This window comes from Rhinolophus sinicus, chromosome 7 (genome assembly GCF_057876585.1).
Source record: "Rhinolophus sinicus isolate RSI-liver-muscle chromosome 7, RSI-T2T, whole genome shotgun sequence".
Taxonomy (NCBI): Eukaryota; Metazoa; Chordata; class Mammalia; order Chiroptera; family Rhinolophidae; genus Rhinolophus; species Rhinolophus sinicus.
The window spans coordinates 54,364,858-54,385,279 of NC_142507.1; the positions used below are offsets into that span (position 1 = coordinate 54,364,858).

The following is a 20,422-nucleotide window of genomic DNA, read 5'->3' on the forward strand; positions in this document are numbered from 1 at the left end:
GTAAATATCGTGTTATGTATATTTTACCACAAAGAAATTTTTTTTAATGACAGAGTCACAATTTGGGCCCAGGTCTAAAGACCACAACCCTTCCCACCGCCAGACGGGTCTGTATTAGTGACAAAGGAAGTGGCTGAACTTTGTCTGAACTGCATTCAGTTATTTAATTCAAAGCTAAACGAAGCCCCATTCACACCTTTTCCAATGATTGGGCTTTGGAGAATTTGAGCAGTGACTTTGCTATCTTTTCTCTTAAAAAGAGGAAAATGTCATTTTACCAGATTCCTTTAAACAGGAGACTAGAATGATCAGAATTTTCTTGGTGGTACGATGCAATGGTCATTGTAAAGGAAACGCCACGCACTAACACATCCACAGTGCCTCCGAATTTCCCAAATCCTCAGGGAGTCCCTTATCTTCAGCCCAGATTTAGAATCACTGAGCTCCTACTATGTACAACACCTTGTACTGACTGGCACAGCAGGAACGACCACCGAGATGGCTAAGAGGTGGCCCTGCACCCTCACTGAGCTCACAGGGGAGCGGCTGTTTCTTCATCAGGAGACCCCCCGGCAGTGCTTTCGAAACACGTCCCCAGGCAATGGGGTTCACAGACGTCGCACAGGAGAGCTGATGCCTTTCCCTGATTGAAAACTATTGCTGTAGGGGACTAGGTCACCATTTAAAAATAGAAACAATAACAATACAAAATATAATAGTAATTAACTCTGAAAAAAATCATGGACAGTCTATACTGTCACCCTCAGGGAGATAGAACATTCTGTTAAGTTGAGATTCATTCCCCAGTGACTTTGGAGCAGTGGGAGTTTGCATTCGTGGAAAAAGGTGGGAACTCAGCACTGAGGAAGGGAACTGGCCACTGACCGTATTTATCCTAAAAGCTTTACGATGTCTGACCAGTTTATATTGGTAAGAGACTTAAGAGGAGTCACCTTTAAACTTTAAGAGGCTGGAGCCCAAGAACTCTCTTTTTGATTGTTTACTACTTCAAGTTCAAGGCTATTAAGGGGACAGCCTGCTCCCTTAGGAGAAGGGACAGGTTGCGCGGACAGTCCCCCGCGAGAGCTTCCTGAATACAAACTCTGTTGGGCATTGTTAGCAAAACCATTTACAGCTACTCCAGCTCCGTTTTTCTCTCCTTGTCACTGAACAGCCTTCAGACATGGAGCCCCAGAGATCATCTGGTCCAATCTGCCCACTTTACAGGCGACAAAACCGAGGTTGAGAGAGAAGTAGCCGGTCCAAGCTCACCCAGTGATTGGGATCCCAGACGGACATGCCACAGGCCCTTCGCACCAGGAAAAGGTGGCAGAGGCCTACTGGGCAGGAACCCCGCCAGTAGGACGGCACCGGGCTGCTTCTCCTCAGAACCCTTTCCTTCACGTAGCTGCCCACACTGGACAGGGATCTCTCGTGTCCCTGCATTACAGCGGAAGCTTCTTGAGAGGAGAGCCGGCCACCTCACTCCACAGCATCCAGGGTGAGGACAGGGTGCGCTTTCCACAGCAACACACCCATGGCTGGATTCAGCTGCCCAGGGCCCCCTCTCCTGAGCCAACGGGAGGAGCATGGAGGTGAGGTGACACCACCTTTCTATTCACAAACCGATACCTCTGAACCCAGTTTGCCCTCTGTCCCCCTGCCAGGGCTCAAGGGCAGAGGACACCCCTAACATCCTGGACCCGCAGATCTAAAGAAGCTTCTGGAGGACTTGGCAAGAGGCATTTGCCTGCAAGTCAAGGAAGCCCCAGCGGGCGGACCTCAGAGTTCTGGGGCTGTCCCTCCCGGCTGGAGCAAGTCTGCACATGCCGGGAGTGGCAATTTTCATACCTGTTAACAGACCCTGCACACGCCCTGTTAAGAAGCATGACACAGGGTGACATTTCCAAGTGACAAAACAGAAAGTCAATACAGGCAGCTGAGAAAGCCCTGCTGTGAACACCTGGCCCACAGGCCCTACCACTCTGGGTCGTGAGACTCTCGGACCTGGAAACAGCAGCGAGGCCTTCAAACCTACAGGCAGGGCCAGTGGAGAAGGATGGCCCTCTGTGAGGCAGAAAGGGTTAAACCCACGTGTTTAAATATTTAGCAAATAAAACCAAAATGTCACACACAGACTGCCAGGGCTGGCGTGGTAACCATGGCAATCCATGGCCAGTAGCAGGTCCAGTAGTGAAGAGGTGCTGGGACTGAAGCCACCAACAAGAGGGGACGCGCGGGTGGCGGGCAGGACCACAGTGGGCGTGGCCAGCTCGCAGGGGTTGCCCTCTGAGACCCTCAACCCCTTATGATGAAAAGCACAGGCCAGAAACCAGGGCTTCTCAGACTGGGCTCTCAGCCTCATAGAGACCCTGTTTTCCCTGCAGATGAGGGGAGAATAAATCTGCCCCGAATGCCCCCCGGGTTTGTTGTCCATTCATTGGTTGACATGTGTTGAATACCTGCTGGGCACTGGGCACTCTCGGCTCTGGGACATGACAGCGACTCCCTGTCAGTCAGTCCCCATCGCCATGGACACGCAGCCAGGGAGCGGGCGCGGGCAAAAGACAATGTTTACAATTCCACAGGAGACATGCGGTGTCAGGGGCCAGAGACGACGCTGAGCCACCACCTACAAGGAGTGTCTTGCCCAGGGTGTGGGGTTGGCAGGAAAGACGCCTGGGGGAGGAAATACCTATGCTGAAACCTGAAAGTCCAAGAGGTGACATCAGGCAGCCCTGAGGTCTGATAATACAGGTGAGAACACTCCAAGAAATACAAAGCACGAGACAAGAAGCGGTGCCTCCATCGTCACTGAGGTAGCGGCTCGCGTGGCAGCAGCCTCTCCGTCTGGGAAGGGGAGGCTGCCGAGGACGCACAGAGTTCGGACTATGAGGGCTGTGATGAAGGCTGAGCTGCTGCTCACCTCCTCGCCTTTCTTTCCAGCCCCACCAGGTGTGGGAGGCCTGGTAGGAGGGCGGGGGTGTCCCCAGCTGATGCACAGTGGCCCCGCCGGGCACTGTCCCCCTGGAACACATTCCCCGTTCCCAGTCTCCTATGTGCTGCGATCTATCCGGGGAACACTCTCGAGAGTGGAGCAGGGGGTGCATGTGAGCTTAGCAGAGGAGACACCACCTGGAATTTCCCGTCGAGCTCCACACTGGCGCCACCCTGGGTGCTTGGAGCTGCCTCCTTGTCTCCGCACAGCACACTGGGGTTCAGGAGCTGACATCCTCAGACCAAGCAGGCTGACAGGGCCGTCTGTCAGGAGGTCTTAGGATCTCAGGGGTTCCCAATCCATTCAGCACAGAAGGACGGCCTCGGCCATTGGCCCATCTCTGAGCCCAGTGAAGGCAATTCAAACTCATCAGCCAACCAGCCAGGGACACCCTTAGGAGATGTCTTTCAAGGGCGTCAGCCCCACTGAGGTTAGGCAGCTGCCATCTCCCCTGGAGGACAGATGCACCTTCCTTCCCTTCTCTCTCCACTCCCCTAAAATGCTCCAGGCCAGTTTCAGCTCAAACACACAAGGTTTCTGTTCCCAGTGAACACAAGTGTCAGTTAAAGCCTGTGAAATGTGCCTGGTCTTCTGTGGCAACGTGGCGTTTCCTACACGCCTCGTATTAAGGCACCTACTGGCCTGCGTCACATGGGTCACAGCTTCCAAAGGCAGGGGTCGGGTCGGAATTACTTCTGGATTCTTAATGCCGGACATAAAGTACTTACAGGTAAGTTCAGGATGTGACCTGAACCTACTTTCTTCTACAGGGAGAAGGGAGGGTGTGATCTCTCAAGTTCCTATCCACATACGGAACATGTGACATCTGCCATTGAACTCTGCCCCATCCTAGGCTCACAGCGGTGCCCCTGGTTTAATTCAACAAACATTAGTGGAGCACCTGCTGTGTGCCAGGCAGTGTCTTACAACGTCCTGCTGTTGCAGCTTCAGGAAGGACACTAACGCTCCCCACCGGCGCCCAGATGTGGGTATGTCTGCACCACCCACCCCTGTCCCCAGGCTCTGAGCAGGGGACTTCCCCCCACCCCGGGGCACTCGATCCCCTTCTGCTCCCTCTGGACAAGTGCTGGCAGGACTCCTTCCTCTCAGGAAGCCAGTCCCCACAGGCCGCACACCAGACCTCAGAGAATTACAGAACTGGGGTCTCAGGATCCCTAGTTAACAGATGAGGAAACTGAGGCCCAAGACCACAGAGCTAAGGAATGGTCTAAAACGTTTTGGAAACCAGGGATCTTGAATCCAGCACCCTTTCATTCAAAACATGCACTGCAAACACCAGCTCTTTGTTGGACACTGTGGGTCTCTGGAAATGCAAAGATTGGTGACATCATTGTCCCTGGGGCAGGGGAGAAAGACGTGGAACAGAAAACTACAGTATGGCCAGCTAAGATGCTACAAGGGGACCTCGTAGGAGCAAGGCTGACTAGCTGGGCCCAAACCACTGCCATGTCCCTCTGGCAGGAGAAGGTCCATCTGTGTGCAGAAAGAACTTTACAGGAAAAGTAAGAGGCAGAGGGAGCCAGGTCCTGGTGGCAACCCAAGAGACAGCGAGTCAAGTATTCTAGGGGGCTCGGCAATGGAGCTAAGGGAGCGGGTGATGGAGCTAAGGGAGCAGGTGATGGAGCCAAGGGAGCAGGCGACGGAGCCAAGGGAGCAGGCGATGGAGCTAAGGGTGCAGGCGATGGAGCTAAGGGTGCAGGCAGGGCCGGGCCGGCGTGGGGAGGAAGCCCCACCACCTGCTAGCACCATGCAGTCCTGATGGTGGGCCCAGCTCATGCATGAACAAGGCCCAGCTGGGGCAGAAAAGGGACCGAAGTTTCCATTTCATGAACGCCCACTCTACTGTTCTCTACTGTTACCAACCCTAAGAGTTCAGCAAAGTGGGTGATATGACTCCCATGCTTCAGATGGGGAAACTGAGGTGCAGAGAAGTTCTTAGTGTGGCCCAAGGTCATCGAGGCTGAAGTGTGTGAACCAGGATTCCATACCACTGATGTCAGATGTCACTTTGTTTCTCCAAACTGTGCGTGCCAGGCCAAGGTAAGTGACTGAAATAGCGTCTTCTGCTGCCCATGATTAGGGAGAAGCAGAGTGAGCTGTGAGCTGAGATGGGACAAAGGGTGCCCAGCGAGGTGCTGGCCTGTCAGCCACATGGCCATGCCACCAGCCCAGAACTAAGGTCACACCCACAGTGGGGCCGGGTCAGGTTTGAGAGCCAAGGCTGCAGGCCCTGAGCTGGGAACAAGGACCCCAGGAGAAGCAGAGGGAGGCACACCTCGCTCTTCTAATCCCAATGCCTGGAGTGGAATGAGGGAGCAGCCAGGCTCAGAGGGACCATAGTGGGGGCATGGCTGGGAACCGCTCGTGTTCCCCCAGACAAGCCTGCATTGTATTATAGCTGAGCTCTGCGATTCTGCCTTTTTCTTTGGCCTGGGTGACACCTTCTGCACAGGTCAGGTGACATATAATAACAAAGACTCCCTCCAGTTGAGGACCTGGGGGCTGAGAGAGGCTGACGGACTCCCTGGCGCCGTGGCTGGTTTTGGGTGCATGGAACCTGGCCTGGGGCCCAGACTGACTCCTGCCGCATTCCCACCGGCCTGCACACCTGGTTCCTTTCTGGAGCTGACTGCACAATGTCAAAGACCATGTGATTTGTCCAGTACCAATTCCAACAAGCGGCTTGCTAGCACCTGGGACTCAGCCCTCAGAGCACAACCTCTGTGCACCTGTGACGACCAGAGACTAGAGCCCCAGCCTCATGGATGAGTGCCCCCTGGTCAGCGACAGACGGCGCAGCCCTGCAAAGGTGGCCTGGAGCCAAGGCCTCCATGTCCAGGCCAGCCGTGGCCCCGACACTCAGCAGGAAAGCAGACCCTGTCTCTAGGAGTGGGCACTCGCCCCCACATCTGTCTGCACCCCGGCAACGCTGAGGACAGCTTACCGAGTGCTCTCTCGTACCCTCCATCATCATAACAACCCGTCAGAGGTGGAACAAAACCCCCGACGTTCCAGCCCGGAAAGGTCACGGGCTGACCAAAGACACACCGTGAGAAGAGGTCACGGCTGAGGCCCGGCCCCAGCCGTTCTGACTCTGAGTTCTGGCCTTTGTCAATCTCTCGCCACGGGCCAGACGTGGCTCTCTCTGTGTTCCTCCAGCCAAAATACCAGGATTATATCCAGATTCTGTGTGTGAGGAAAAACACCTGGATATCCAGGTCCCCAGGGGAGCAGGCCAGCCTGAAGGGAGGGTGATGGGGAGACTCAATGTCACATGAAGACACCACAGTCCTGCTCCCTCCTGCCTGCCCTTCCCAACCCAGGTGAAACCATCTTCCCGACGGCCAACTGGAAGTGCACCCCGGGGGCCCAGCCAGTATTCCTCTGGGTGCCAAGTTCCTGGGCATCAGGAAACAGAGGCTTCTGACCACAGCCAACTTCTACTCTATCTAGAAGATGACTCTGCCCAGCCCGGCAGGGGCCACCAGTAGATTCGTGTGTGTGACACGAGGCAGGTCTGCCTCCCTGGACGAGAGGGGGTGGTTCCATGACTCCAGTTCAGAAAGGATCCAGCAAGAGACAGAGAAGTCAAAGCGACTCGTAGGGGCTTTCACAGTAAGAGGTGGAACGCAGGCTGCCATCCAAATCGTGGAGCCGCGTTTGCCTGTGGATGAAGGTGACGTCGCAGTTGTTCTAACGCCACAGGGCAGCCCCACAGCTCCCTCTCGCGTGACGGCCCAAACCGAGAGAACAGCCATGATCTTGGACGCCGTCTTATGAAATCACCCACACAGCTGCTTGGGGGTGGGTGTTGGCGGTGAAAGGAACGGCCCCCACGTGAGGGGCGAGGGCCAGGGCACCTACCTGGACTTCACGTGTGTGATACGCGATGATGAGACCCAGCAAGATGATGGTGGACAGGCTGATAAGGCATTTCAGGGCCAGCGAAAACATGGACTCCTGCCGGAGAAATGGAGAGAGACAATTAGGCATCTCGTCTTCCTCTGAGGCCATGGAAAGGGGGAGGCATGGGGACAAAGGAGGGACTGTCACCAGCCCCTCCTGGGAGCAGCTAGGGTACAAGCAAAGCGCTTCGGGCTGGGCTCTGGGCCAGAGGAGCTCCTGGAGAGAGAGGGCGTCTGCACCAGAGCAAAGGGGGTCCCGGGCAGGAGAAGGCCCCAGGGGTCCCTCCTTCTGAGCACGGGGGACGAGGGGTGGGCTACCTGGTCTCCACTGCAGCCCTCCACCCCAGCCTCTGTTTCTAGGGTTAAATCGCTTTCGCATTCCTGGGATGAACTCTGTCGGGGCGTGATGTATTATGTTTGTTCAGCGCGGCCAGATTCAGTTTGCTGATGTGTTGTTTAGAAGTTTTGCCTCCATGCCCATAAGTCATGTGAACGTAATTCTTGTGTGTGCCGCTATTACATGGTTGGGGCATCAATCCTGTGCCAACCTGGGCCTCTCTGTTCTCTTAACAAACCTGAACCAGAGGATTCCCAAGGTCCCTTCCATCTCTGACCAAGCAGAATTCTTTCAGGAATGAATTAGAATGTCCTGGCAACTGCTTTCATCGCCTGTTTTAGGCCAAGGGCAGGGAGGGGGGCAAGGGTGGCAGAGGAGCTACCAGGGAGGGAAGGAGGCTGACCAAGGGAGGTCCTGGGAAGGAGCCCCCGGGGTCCCTCCTGCTGAGGACGGGCTACTTGGCCGTCACTGCAGTTGTGCCATGTGGCTAGGAGCCCGGGCTCCGGGGCCAGCTCAACTGGTCCAAACCCTGACACAGCCACTTACTAGCTACGTGACCTCAGGCTGCTCAAGCCACCGCTCGGTGCTCAGCTGCCTCCTGTGTCATATGGGGATAACACGAGTACCTGCCTCACGGGGCTGCTGTGGGAAATAAAGGTGTGTGTATGTGAAGTATCTAGGCCAGCACCTGGCCGTGTAAGGGTTAGCTACTACTGTCATTTACTTCGCTGCCTCTACAAATTCAGGGCATCTGGGTTTGGGACTTGGTGCCGTTGTGGGCATTTGAAAGCCAGGAAATAGAGACGGCTCTCAATCCCAAAGGAAGATAACAGCCCAGCCCTGAGCAGGTAGCAGGTGAGCAGCAGGTGGCCTGGGCATCCTGAGAGGTGGATGCCTCATGAGAAACGGCCCCTGTGCTCGGAGCTGGGATCAAAACAGTGCCCGGTTTCTGGAAAGCACCTTACGGTTTCCAAGGTGCTTTCACATATTGCTTCTCATCCATCCCCATGACAGCCCTTGGCCTTTGTCCCAGCTTTGTAGATACCACGGGCAGAGGCTCAGAGGGGTGAGCGGCCTGTGCCAGGGTTCAAAGCCAAGGCCTCCGACTCCCAGCCTACAGCACGGCCCACAAGCCCTCAGGCTCACTCTCTAATGGGAAACAGAGTAGAAACGTCAGAACTGTCCATTTAAACAGACCCAAATGACAGCTTGCGACGATAATGGAAGGTACTTCAAAGGTAGGCTACGATGAATCGCCTGATGAAACTGAGTGGGTAGGGGGACAAGAGGGGGAGACATCAATGTCAGGAAAGCTCTCAGAGGCAGAGTAACGTGTGGCTGAGAGCTGCAGTGTTGTCCAATATGGCAACCACTAGACGAAGTTCAAGGCTTGGACTTGAACCTGGGACTTCCAGATGCCAAGATGCTCCCATCCAGCCTCTGTAGACTGAGATGGAATGAAAGCAGTTTTCCCAGGCATCTGTCGACCTACCGTTCATTTATCTGATATAGTTTCTGGGGCCCACTTTGTGCCAAGCATGAGCTAGCACTGGGAATCCAAGAGAAAAGTAAGGAAGTAGCTCATTCATTCATTCATTCATTCGTTCGTTCGTTCATGCACTCATGACAAATTTCAACCACCTCTCACTCCTTGAGTACCTACTAGAAGTCCAACAGTGTATTAGAGGCTGTAGAATATTTACAGAGGGCCCCTGCCCACCAAAAGCTTCCTCTGCGGTTTAGACACAAACTCTGACTTTCTAGAACCCTGTGTAGGGTCGTCCAGCTGTGGGCAAAGGTCTCCATTATGCGCTACCCAGACGATGGCCTGAACCTGAGTCACTTTCCTTTCGCCTCTGCCGTGGTCTACAGTTTAATGAAGGGCAGCCTGCGATCATTAACTCAGCACACACGTATGGGGGTACCTAAGCGGGACGTGGTACTGGCTGCTCCAGTTATGGGCACCAGGAAAAGAGAGCACAGTTCCAGCCCTTAAGAAGGTTCTGGTCCTTGAAAACACTACTTGATGCCTAAAACATGACCCAAACCATCGACCTAGTTGGGGCTGAAGAGAGCAGGCAGTGAGTTCAGGGCCACGCAGGCTGTTTTAGGATAAGACAAACCCTACAGGAACCAACTGGGGACAGCTCACAATGTTTTCGAGCCAGAAATGACCAGAACTTTCTTTTCAAAGGGGTCTCAAGGCATCTGGGAAGCATCAGGCCTCCCCAGGAAAGGGTTTGGGATCGGCTGCACATTTCAACCTCTGATTTATTCCTTTTGGCAGAAATTAGCTGAAATCATTACCCAAGTCTATTTCCATCCTTTTACATAAGCGGAAACTCCCACCTGTGGCTTTGGCTGGTGCAAACTCCTTGGCCATCTCCAGCCCCACGGGGAGAGGAGCTGGGCACTGGGTCAGCTCACTACTTCACACATTTCCTTTCATGCTCTAGCACATGTCAATAAACCATCAATCGTTTCCAAAAGCCAGAAAACATGTCAACAAATAGAAATGTTTTCTATTTGGTAAAATGTCGCATTATCATCTTTTCTTTGCTGCCTGAGCTCCAATGAAGCTTGAAATCGATACGGTTCTTGGGTGATGACGGCAACTCGAGGTTGGCTAATTAGCTGCCATACACCATGTCTTGGGAACCGGCCAGATCTGCTCTGCCCCCTCTCACTCCCATCCGAGGGCTGAGAAGGACTCAGAGAGCTGGGAGGGAGTCCTGTGGCCAACTGGTCAACCCTTCTCTGCAACTCTGAACTTTTCCACAACAGAGTAACACTCCTAATACACAAAAATGCTTAGGAAAGATACCCCATCACATGAGAGTGATTTTTAAGTCATGCATTCCTTAATGTCCAAAGTATTAGGGAGGTTCAGTAAATTTAAGAACAGCCAGTGATGGAGCAGTGAGTGAGGGGAGGTTCATGATTTAATATCAAGTGCAAAACCCAGACCCCAAAACAATACATGTATATTTCCATTTTTTTTTTTTTTTAACTTTTTTGGTGTAAAAAACAGACTATAAAATATAGTACCATGTTATAAAGTGGCAGGGTACTCCACTCACAGCCCGAGGTTGTCTGCTTCTGCCAGGGAGACTGAGAATCCAGCAATGCTACATTGATACTGTATCGCTCTGATGCTCTGAGTACAACAGATGCTCAATAAGGGCTTCCTGAAACGACTTAGTAATAGTACTTTCATGTTACCTAACATTATTGAGTACTGACTGTGTACCAGGCCCCAGACTAGGCCTCCTACACAATTTACCTCACATCCCCGCCCTACAGACGAGGTTATAATGTCTCCATTTTACTGATAAAGAAACTGAGGGTCGGAGAGATGAAGGGACTTTTCCAAGGTCACACAACTAGCCCAGATTTTATATAGTGCGTACCAGGTTTTTCTATATACCATGTTTCTTCAAATGAACTTGGCATCCCTGTGGGTTCCTGTCTCCCCAGTGGAGGCTGACTATAGCCACCGGGGGTGCCGCAGGGTCGGAGGGTGGACTGTATTCCTGCAAGATACCCCCGTCATGTGGCCCCTGTTCTGCTCCAGGCCATGAGCCAGCCCTTCACAGATCTGTGATTTCTCATTGATGAAAATATCTTTAATAAAGCACTCTTGTAGGGCTTACCATGCAAAGTGGCATCACCCACCCACTTTTATAGAGGAAACTGAGGCTCCCAGAAGTTACCTAACTTGTCCAAGGATGTGCCAATAAATGACAAAGTCAGGACTGAAAAAGCCAGGATTTACTCCATATCTGTCTGCCTCCAGGTTCTGTGCTGCCCTTGCGCAGACACCCCCTGCCTGCTCCACCTGCCCTGCTTGCTCCACCTGCCCCACCATGCCCCACCTGCCCCACCGTACCCCACCAGCTTCCGGTTTCTGCACTGCTTCTGTCTTTCCTCCCCCGAGGCTGCGCACACTGTTATGAAGTGTGTTCCCCGGCTTCTGAGCCAGCCGTGTAAATTGCTCTCCTGGCCTGCCTTGCGGCTTCCCAACACAGGCCAGAATTGTAATGAGTACGGTAGATCTTCCCAGAGACTTTGAAGTTCTAAACGTGTTTTATTGTTTGGAAGATCTGAAAAGAACAGAAAACTATACTTGCAGGCAGAGCCCTGGAGGGGCACTGAACAGAAGTGAAATACGAGCGTCAGCTTAACCAAGATGAGGACGTGCAGATACCTTCCCCAACCAAGCTGACACCCCCAAAGTGTGTGTACACACACCATGTCTCTCCGAAGATAAGACCCAGCCGGACCACCAGCTCTAATGCGTCTTATGGAACAAAAATTAATGTAAGACCCGGTCTTATATTATATTATATTAGACTGGGTCTTATATTAAGGCTGGGTCTTATATTAAAATAAGACCGGGTCTTATATTAATTTTTGTGCCAAAAGACACATTAGAGCTGATGGTCCAGCTGGGTCTTATTTTCGGGGAAACACGGTATGTAGTCCGTTCATGATTTTTGTCACTGCCTGGAACCCCCAGAGGGGGAGAGGTGATACCATCTAAAGTCTGTATTTACTGAATTAAGATCTACATTTTGGGTATTCAATTTGGGAAATAATTGATTTAGAAATCTTTTCTGTTTAATAAGGTCAGCTTTTCTTTCAATTTCATGGAGAGGCTCCAAAATTGATTGATATTCAGCATCAGCTTAATGCTGTGACTCTGTAATGGTTGTCCTAATTAGATGCTCTTGCTAATTAATGCTATGCAAATTACAACCAGTCCGTCATCCACTGGCAGGGAAGACCACAATCCTGGTTACTGTTCTCGGAGGAGACGCGGCTTCTCTCCGCAGCCTGGGGCTTTCACATCCGCACCTGCCCCTGCCTTCTTCCCCTCTCCGCGCTCATGCTGCCGCTCTCTCCCAATCACTCTTCCACTCTGCATCCTTCGCCCTCATGCTCATCTCTTAGCTCAGCTCTGTCTTCCCGTTGAGCTGCTGATTTCGGTATAGTCATAGCTCTTCCCAGCATCCTCAGAGTGACTGCCAAGCCCGGCTGCTCCTGGAAATCAGCCACCAGAACGCTATTTTGGTCACCCATAGTCCAGAGGGGAGTCACTCAGACTCCCCTGTATCCTTGGACTGTCCAACTTGAAAGCAGGAGAAACAGGCAAAGTTGTCACAAGGGAATGGGACGGTGGGCCCTGGGGACCTCAGAGGGCACCTGGATCTCCAACACGCCTGAGACAGGGAAAGTTCCAAGAACCCAAGACACTTTATAACCAAGATGACTCAGGAGCTGGGCCCTGGGCTTAGCCTCCTAAGGCCCAGGGGATCTCCACCTCCTCCGTGGAAAATGCCTGGCTTTAGATAAGTCACTTCACTCTTCTAAGCCTCAGTCCCACCAGTAAAATGCAACTCTTGGACCAAAAAGTCTCTGAAGTTCAGCTAAGTCTAATGGCCGATGGCACACCTTGCCATGACACACACAGATCACAGGGACACTCCAAACCCCTCCTTCCTTCCTTCTTCTTTTCCCAAGCATTTCTGTACATGATGAAATTGTGAGTGTGAAATGGTCAGCAGCGAAACTCAATCGTGCCATCTTTTCCTCAAACACAACACAGTGGCCAACAAAGATTACCATTGTCTCTTTCTCAGTAACATGGGATTTAAAATCAAAACACCAGAATTCAAGTCACATCTTTGCTGCTCACTAGCTGTGTGACACCGGACCTGTCACTTAACCTTTCTGGGCCTCTACTGCCTTCTCTACAAACGAGGTCTAACAGGACCTCCTCTCATCTAACTCTCAGGTGTTGGAGGATGAAATAAAATAATGCCTATAAAAAAGTCTTTTTTTAACACAAAGAAAAATTCACAATCTCTTGTAGCCAAACACCCTTTTTCTTGCTGCACAGAAATCAGTGCGGGTGAACTCAATCGGGAGCACTTCCCATATCAGCATTTTAGGGCTGCAACAATTTACAAAGGGACTCCCCAGCATTTCAGAAAGAAGACGCCTTTGGGGGTCTGCAGGGGGCCAAACGGCCAGTCACTCAGCCATTCACACTATAAATATTTACTGAGCATGTACGGTGCCCAGGTCCTGTGCTGGGTACTTGCAAAACGCCAGGGATGTCCCCACCCCACCCCTGGCCTACTGAGCCTGGATCCCACCAGGCAGACGAAGGGGCGGGTGAACAGGGCCTGGAGGAGCTGCAGGCGGGGACAGTTGGAAAGGGAGAAGTCGTGCCAATGTGTCCTGAATGACCAGGGCACGACCAGAGGAGATGACCCTAGAGAGGCAGCTGAACCTGAACTTGACCCTACAACCTGGGCATGTCTTTACCAAGTCCCAGGGGCTGGAGACAGGGCTGAACATCCCTGCTTCCTTTTCTGCACCTGGGTCACCTGACAGGGAGTTTCTGCTCTGGCTCATACCTCCCCCCACCCCACCCAGGGCTGGGGAAGGCGTGAGGCATATCCCCAGTGCCAGGAGAGCCAAGGTGAAACCAGACACACTCTCCGCTGTGTCCCAGATGCGGGCAGGGACCCTCTGAGCCAGCTGACCAGGACCAAAAGGGGGAGGGTCTGACTGGTACCCATGGGAACGTGGCTTCTCGCAGCCCCATCCTCCGTCCCTGGGTCAGCTGGACCCACCTTCTAAGCTCTGTTCCTGCCTAGATGCTACACAGGGTAACCTCGACACCAAGAACCCCACTAGGCTGACCTGGGACCCGCACCTTCCTGAGCAGACCCCGCCTGGTGTCACCCCATCAGCCACTGGTCTCCGCTGAGGTGACCAGCGCATTTATCACCACGTAAGCCCATTTATTCACTAATGTTATTCGCTGTCTCACACCCGCCACGATGGGCAGGAGTTTTCCATTTCATGGTCCACCTCTCCATCCCCATGCCTAGGACATTGTCTGGCACATAGTAGGTCAACAAATATTAGCTGAATATTCAGTGAAGGGAGCAAAACTGTGACATGTGTCAAGCCGGTAGGCACCTGCACCCTAAAGTTCCAAATGCATAGAAACAAAGGGGACATGACAGAAAGAACAGCGAACGGTTCATGTATGTTGTTGTCACTGTCTTAGAGCAGGGGTGTCCAAACTGCGGCCCGCGGGCCAACTGAGCAGCAATCCATTGTTAACTGGCCCCCAGCAAATTCCAAAAATATATTTAGTTTACTTAAATAAACCAGGTGAGGCAATACGTACTTCACCTCGAGTGAGTGGCCCGGCTGTTTGTGTATTTTACCGCATATGGCCCTTGGTAAAAATCATTGAAAAAGTTTGGACACCCCTGTCTTAGAGCCTCAGAGCAACCCCAACAGAAGCCCCGGAAGCTTCAGCACTTACCCGCCAACCCCGAGTGAGGAAGACGTGGAGGCCAGACTCAAACCCAGGCAAGTCGGACCCAAAGGTCTGCGCTTTCTCCACCCGGTGGATCTCGTGACACCTGGGGTGTGCGTCACGGGAACAGCACCCTTCCAGGCCCAGCCTGCTCCCTGACAAGGCCCCGGTCGTGTCACCATTAAACCTCGGTCACCGGCATGACAGACCGTGAGCAGCCTTAGGTCAGGGCTGGGGATCTGCGTCATCCCTGCAAGTGCAGCCCAGACCAGGCCTGATGTGGGGAGCAGGCGGGAAACGCTTGTGGGGGGAAGGAAACCAACGGTCTCAAAATAAAACTCATCAAGTCACGTTGGCCTGGGGCACTTGTGGTGGCCCTCCACTCTGTCACTCCCAGAGGGGATGGAACCTGATGTCTAGCGGACAACACGCGGTTAATAACAAGGACATTTGGTCCGAGCAGAGGGTGGCCCGCTAGTGTTCAATGAAGCCAGTGGGATGACCAGGACGCCAATTAAGAGGAAATGATCGTCCCCAGACCTTGGCTCTCCCACTGTGTGATGCCTCAAGGAAGAAAAGGTCATCTGGGAGCCTGTGCTACCAAAATATCAAGTCAGGCAGGTCCCCCCTGAGGCCACCAACATAATTCCAATTAAGGAGCTGGTTTCCTTTACAAGGTCTGAGCAGAGCTGAACTGGCATATCATGAATTCTCTGCTGCATGCTTGCTGATAATTTATTTTCCTACCCCACTTACAACACTGGCAAAGATCCCATGTGGCTCAATCAAAATTTTTATTACATGCTTGCCACGTGCCAGGCACCGTGCTAAGTGTAGGACACAGATGTAAATATGACAGCATAGCTCAAAAGGCGGTTTGGTGCTTTCCGCTCCGAAGGTAGCCAAACGCTGGCCCACCTGAAAGACGCTTTCTGGACCCAAAGCAAGCACTCAATGTTTGTTGGGTGAATGAAGGTGTAAAGGTAAACACAACCTCAAGCTTTTGAGCTCTATCCCTGGGCAGAACGAAACCAGAAGGGGTTGTATGTCTCCACCCGCTCAGGCAGTATGAAGGTGGGATGGAAGCCTGCCAGGCACCAACGGCCCAGGGCATTCTAGAACTCAGCAACCTTGGCTCCAGCCCAGAACAATTAAATCAGAATCTGTACAGGTGAGGCCTGGGCACTGACATTTTAAAAAATATTTCAGTGATTCTTACATGCTGGCCAGGGATGAGACTTGCTGCTCTAGGGGCCCAAGAAAGAAGCCCAAAGGGCTGGGGCTGCGATCAGAGCCTTGAGGAGACGCCATTGAACAGGCAGTCAGTCATACACATAAGCAGTGGAGCCCCACAGTCTTGGAGTTAAAAGGAAACTTAAGAACCAACTAGTTAAATGACCCATGACGCTCCTCTGTAACATTCCTGGCATGGGGTCAACCCGTCTCTGCTTGATTACCTCCAGGAACAGGGAACTCACTTCCTCTCAAGGCAGCCCATCTCTACTGTGGACGGCTCTGACTTTTTCAAAGATCTGGCTTCAGCTTTCTCAGGTGCGTGGCCCCCAGGAAAGCTAAATAAACAAATGCCACTGTGAAGCTTTCCTCTGCTGTGCCTATGCCAACGTCCCCAAGACAAACAGCCATAAACATACAGAATGCCAGGCCTGGAGGCACCCGTGGAGATCAGCTAGCCCCCCACCCCTCATTCTACATGAGGACACTGAGGCCCAGTGAGGCCGGCTCAACCCCTAACATACAGCAGCCTGTGTGGAAGCAAAGCTTTGAGCAGGGATATTGGGGCTCCCAGGCCTCTGCTCAGGGGTCGGCAGCTCCATCTACTCCACCTTCCCTGTCTATGAAAATACAACAGCCATGAATTTATCCGTCCTCCAAAAGCCTGGTTCCCTACCCTGGAAGTCACCGCCGCGCTCCACACCTAGCCACTCTAATTCCTTGTCCCATAAACACTCTGCTCCTGATCACCTGTCACCGTCTCTGCTTGTGGAATGAGTGTTCTTGGCCAGTCTGCAACTACATTACTCTCGCGGTGTTGAAACGCCCTCTGGCCTTCGGCTTTGATGAATGCACACCCGTCACGATGCATCTCACGCGGAAGGTCCCGGCCCACTCCTGCATCTCGGGAGAACACAGATGAAGGTCTCCTGTCGTAGCCCCAGGATCCATCCCAGCAGCTGGGGGTCCCGAGTGACAGACACCCGCTTACCCCTGCAGGGAGGCAGTTCCGCTTGCCGTGCCACCAGGGGTTCTCCCTGCAAATACCCGCTGCTCCCCTCGCCAAGACCATGGTCCTCACATTCCCTCCAGCTTGCACACATTCTCTTTACATGTTCTAGAATGTTGGAAACAAGGAACTGTGCTTTCTGGATGGAGTGCTTTGAAGTCGTTTTATTTTCTCTTATTCAAACCTATCTGGTCCCCAGGCCCATACAACGGTAGGAGATCACTTTGCTCTGCAGAAAGCCATGTGTGCTCACTGGGTTTCCACCTAGAACTGAACCAGGCCAGTCCTGGGCCTTTCTCTGCCCATCCTGCCCCGTGACGCACAGCAGAGACAGCAGGAGCCGTGGTCAACCGTCTGCAGTGAACTGGGTAAATTCACCTTCAGGTGGACGTCACTTGAAATAAGAGTGCTGGTTTGTGTCACCTGATAGCCACAGGGACGCATGTGTCAGTTTTAAAGACAAAGTGAGGCCTAGAGACTTCCCTCCACCTTCCCCTCTCAGCCGCATCACCCCCTCCACTCGCCTCCCCTTCTTTTCTCCCTCGCCCCTGCCTCCGTCTGCACCAGTCGCCGCTGCTGCGGCAGAAGCAGCACTGTGGCCTCACCGGCACCTTCCAACCTCACCAGAGAATTCCAGAGTGCACCTTGCTTCCCACTCACTCCCAGCCTCCTGCCTGGAGGCAAACCCCTCTCCATCTCCTCCCGAGCCTGGCAGTGTGGTGTCAAGTGAAAATTCTCGGGCCCATATGGTGAGAAAAAGAACTGCCTGGGTGGCCCCACAGACACCTTGTGAAGGCCGTGCCAGAGCCTCCCAGGGAAGGAACAGGCCTGTCTGTTTCCCACCCCCTTTCCAGGCTTCCTGGAGCAGCGTCTGGGGACAGCATCCCCTGCCTTCCACTTCCACACCCACACTTTGGGCAATAAACGTGAGACCACGCGTGTTTCATCCGACCACAGGCTTCGGTGGCAGGGGTTTCTGGGCCACCGAGTCCAACACCCCACTCTACAGGCAAGGAAACCAAGGGCCAGCGAGGGGCTCTGTCTAACCAAGGCCGCACACCAGTAACAGAAGGGCCTAACATTGCCCTATGTGGTCCGAGGGCTGGGCCAGTATTTTCCCCATGTCCCCAATCTGCCTGTCCATCAGCCCAGATGCTCCTGAAAGAGGCAGGGCCCTGTGCCACGGTGCCCCCACCCTTTGCAAGTACTCAATTCAGCCTTGGGGAACGAACATTTCTTTTATGGCTCGTTCAAGGGCAAATCAGAAATAATAACTACCTACTCCAGGTTGTCCATTTTCTTTTTGCTTAAAAATATAAAAGCTCACACATAAATAAAGGGAAATGGTCTGGAAAAAATAACCAGTTGGCACGGAACAAATGGCATGTCGGTGCTGCATGAGAAGTGGAAATACCAATTTTTTTTTTTTTCCAGATCCTCGGCACAGCCTAGCCTAGCCACTTGGCACGGGCTGTTCAATTGTTTGGATGTGATGGACAATGTTGACCGAGTGCTGGAGCCCAAACACGGCTATTAATAGGCCGCACGGGGCCTGTTGTAAGTCTCTCCCTCACTCGCTCACTGGCACCAAACTATTGCCAACCTGCCCATTCTTTGCTTTGAGGTGACATCGGTTCCAGCAAAGGGGCCCCATGTGAGCTATGTCTCCTGCCCATGTCCAGGCCAGCTCATCCCAGAGCCCAGAAGGCCAAGGGCAAGCCGACGTGGGTTGCCCGCCTGTGCAGAGAGCTTCACAGGGGCCACGGGGCCTGAAGGTGCCTCAGGTGTGGCCCTGCCTCTCACAGTCTAGGGGTGTCGGGAACCTCTTAATTTCTCCAGCTATTTATTTCATCCACTTCCTTCCTCCAAGAACCTGAGGCAGCCCCAGTCTCAAGGCAGGAGCTCTTCCACCCTAACTGGTTCAAGTTCGAGCTGTTTCAAGGCAGAAGGGCCCCCACGGTCCCCAAAAGGATGCTGCTTCTAGGAATTCTCTCCAGATTCAAACTCTGCAAGGGTTTACTGAGGACCTGGGGCACGGCAAACCCTGAGCCTACCCATTTTCATGTAGGACCTCACTTAATCCTTGCAACAAGGGATTACTGACCCCGCTGGACAAGTGCGGAAACTGAGGCACGGAGTGATTACACAATGTGCTGAGATCACACAGCTCATCCGTGCAGGGGTGTTCTGATGCCAAGCCCAGGACTGGAGGAGACGCCTGCAGAGTCCCTGCAGAGACCCGAGCCCTGTGGCTCTCTGGACATGGTCCTTCTGCTGCCTCTCTACTGAAGCTGGAACTACTGGTTCTCACCCTCTGAGCTCCATTTGTGGCCCCCGACACAAAGCTCCCCGATCCTGGCCAGCTGTCCTCTGCCTGCATGGGGTCAGCCACCAGGAATGCCAGACCAAAGACCATGGCTGCACGGGACTGGCTCCATCACTATCTGTAACATCCATTAGATGAGAGTAAAAATCCTTCCTTCCTTCCTTCCTTCCAGAATTATTGGAAGACCAGATAATGACTATTGGAAACACGCTACCACTCAAGTGTTCCCATTGAGCTTAAAACAGTCTCTGAGTAGGGTGACCGTACATCCTGGTTTGCCTGGGGGAGTCCAGGGATGCCTGTTGTCTGGCATAAGTATGAATTTGAATAGTAATTATTCATGTAATACTCTTGAGAGCGTCCCAGTTTAGACAACGAATCATATGATCACCCTATGTAGGTAGCATTGGCTGCCATGGGGTCTGAAGAATCAGGGTGCCCTCCCTGCCCTTCGGCGCCATGTCTCCTGGCTTTCACACCCACCTTGTAGGGCCGGAGGTGTGGGGCTCGGGGCAGGCATCATTTTGCCAGATTAAAGCAGTTGAAGAGACGCTGTTTTTAGCAGGGCAGTAACAGTGCCTGGATTAACTACAATTATACTTCACTCCTTTAAGTTTTATCCATCAATTAAAAACAATTTCAGTCATGTGCTTAGCCTGCCTTAACCCTTTGTGGCTTGAATTTCTCAGCACAGAGGAGGCTGTAACCACAGAGAGGGCTGAACATCAGAATATATTTCCTACTGAATCACTGTGTCCTGGATGTCAGTTTTAGACTTTCCTGCTTACAAAGCATTTCCTTGTGCAGTTTCCTATTTGATCCCTGGGAGACACGGGGAGCCACTCCCACCTGGCAAGTGGGAAAATGGAGGATCAGAGGAGTTAAGCAATTACCCAAGGTCACACAGCTGGCTAGCAACCCCCAACTCTTCTAATACTGGGCAGTCAAAACATTGTCCCCTTTATAGATGGATGAGTGCGACCTGCATGGGAGCCCTTTGGGGTGCGGCCCTCAGGCCCCAGGGGTCTAACACAGCCCTGAGGCCAGGCACGGGCGACAGGCCCCGAGGGGACTGGCGGCAGGCCTGCCCGTGCAGTCCAGTGCATCCGTGATGCAGGTTTGCCGGCTGGCAGTCCTGTCCCTTTAGCATTTCAAGTGGCCTTACTGACAGAAAAGAAAAGGAAAGACACCCCAAGGACAGTGTGTCCACACCAGGAAAATGTACACACGTGGAGACCCAGAACCTTC

General features: G+C 52.9%; 1 protein-coding gene across 3 annotated transcripts in view; it reads right to left on the minus strand.

The window, feature by feature from the left end:
* Positions 1-20,422, minus strand: part of KCNN3 (potassium calcium-activated channel subfamily N member 3) — a 157,183-nt gene that overhangs the window by 88,175 nt on the left and 48,586 nt on the right. For all 3 annotated transcript variants that reach the window (XM_074318660.2, XM_019711845.3, XM_019711844.3), the window contains one exon: positions 6,884-6,979. In XM_074318660.2, the coding sequence (XP_074174761.1) occupies positions 6,884-6,979 (96 nt within the window). The remainder of the gene's footprint in view (positions 1-6,883; positions 6,980-20,422) is intronic.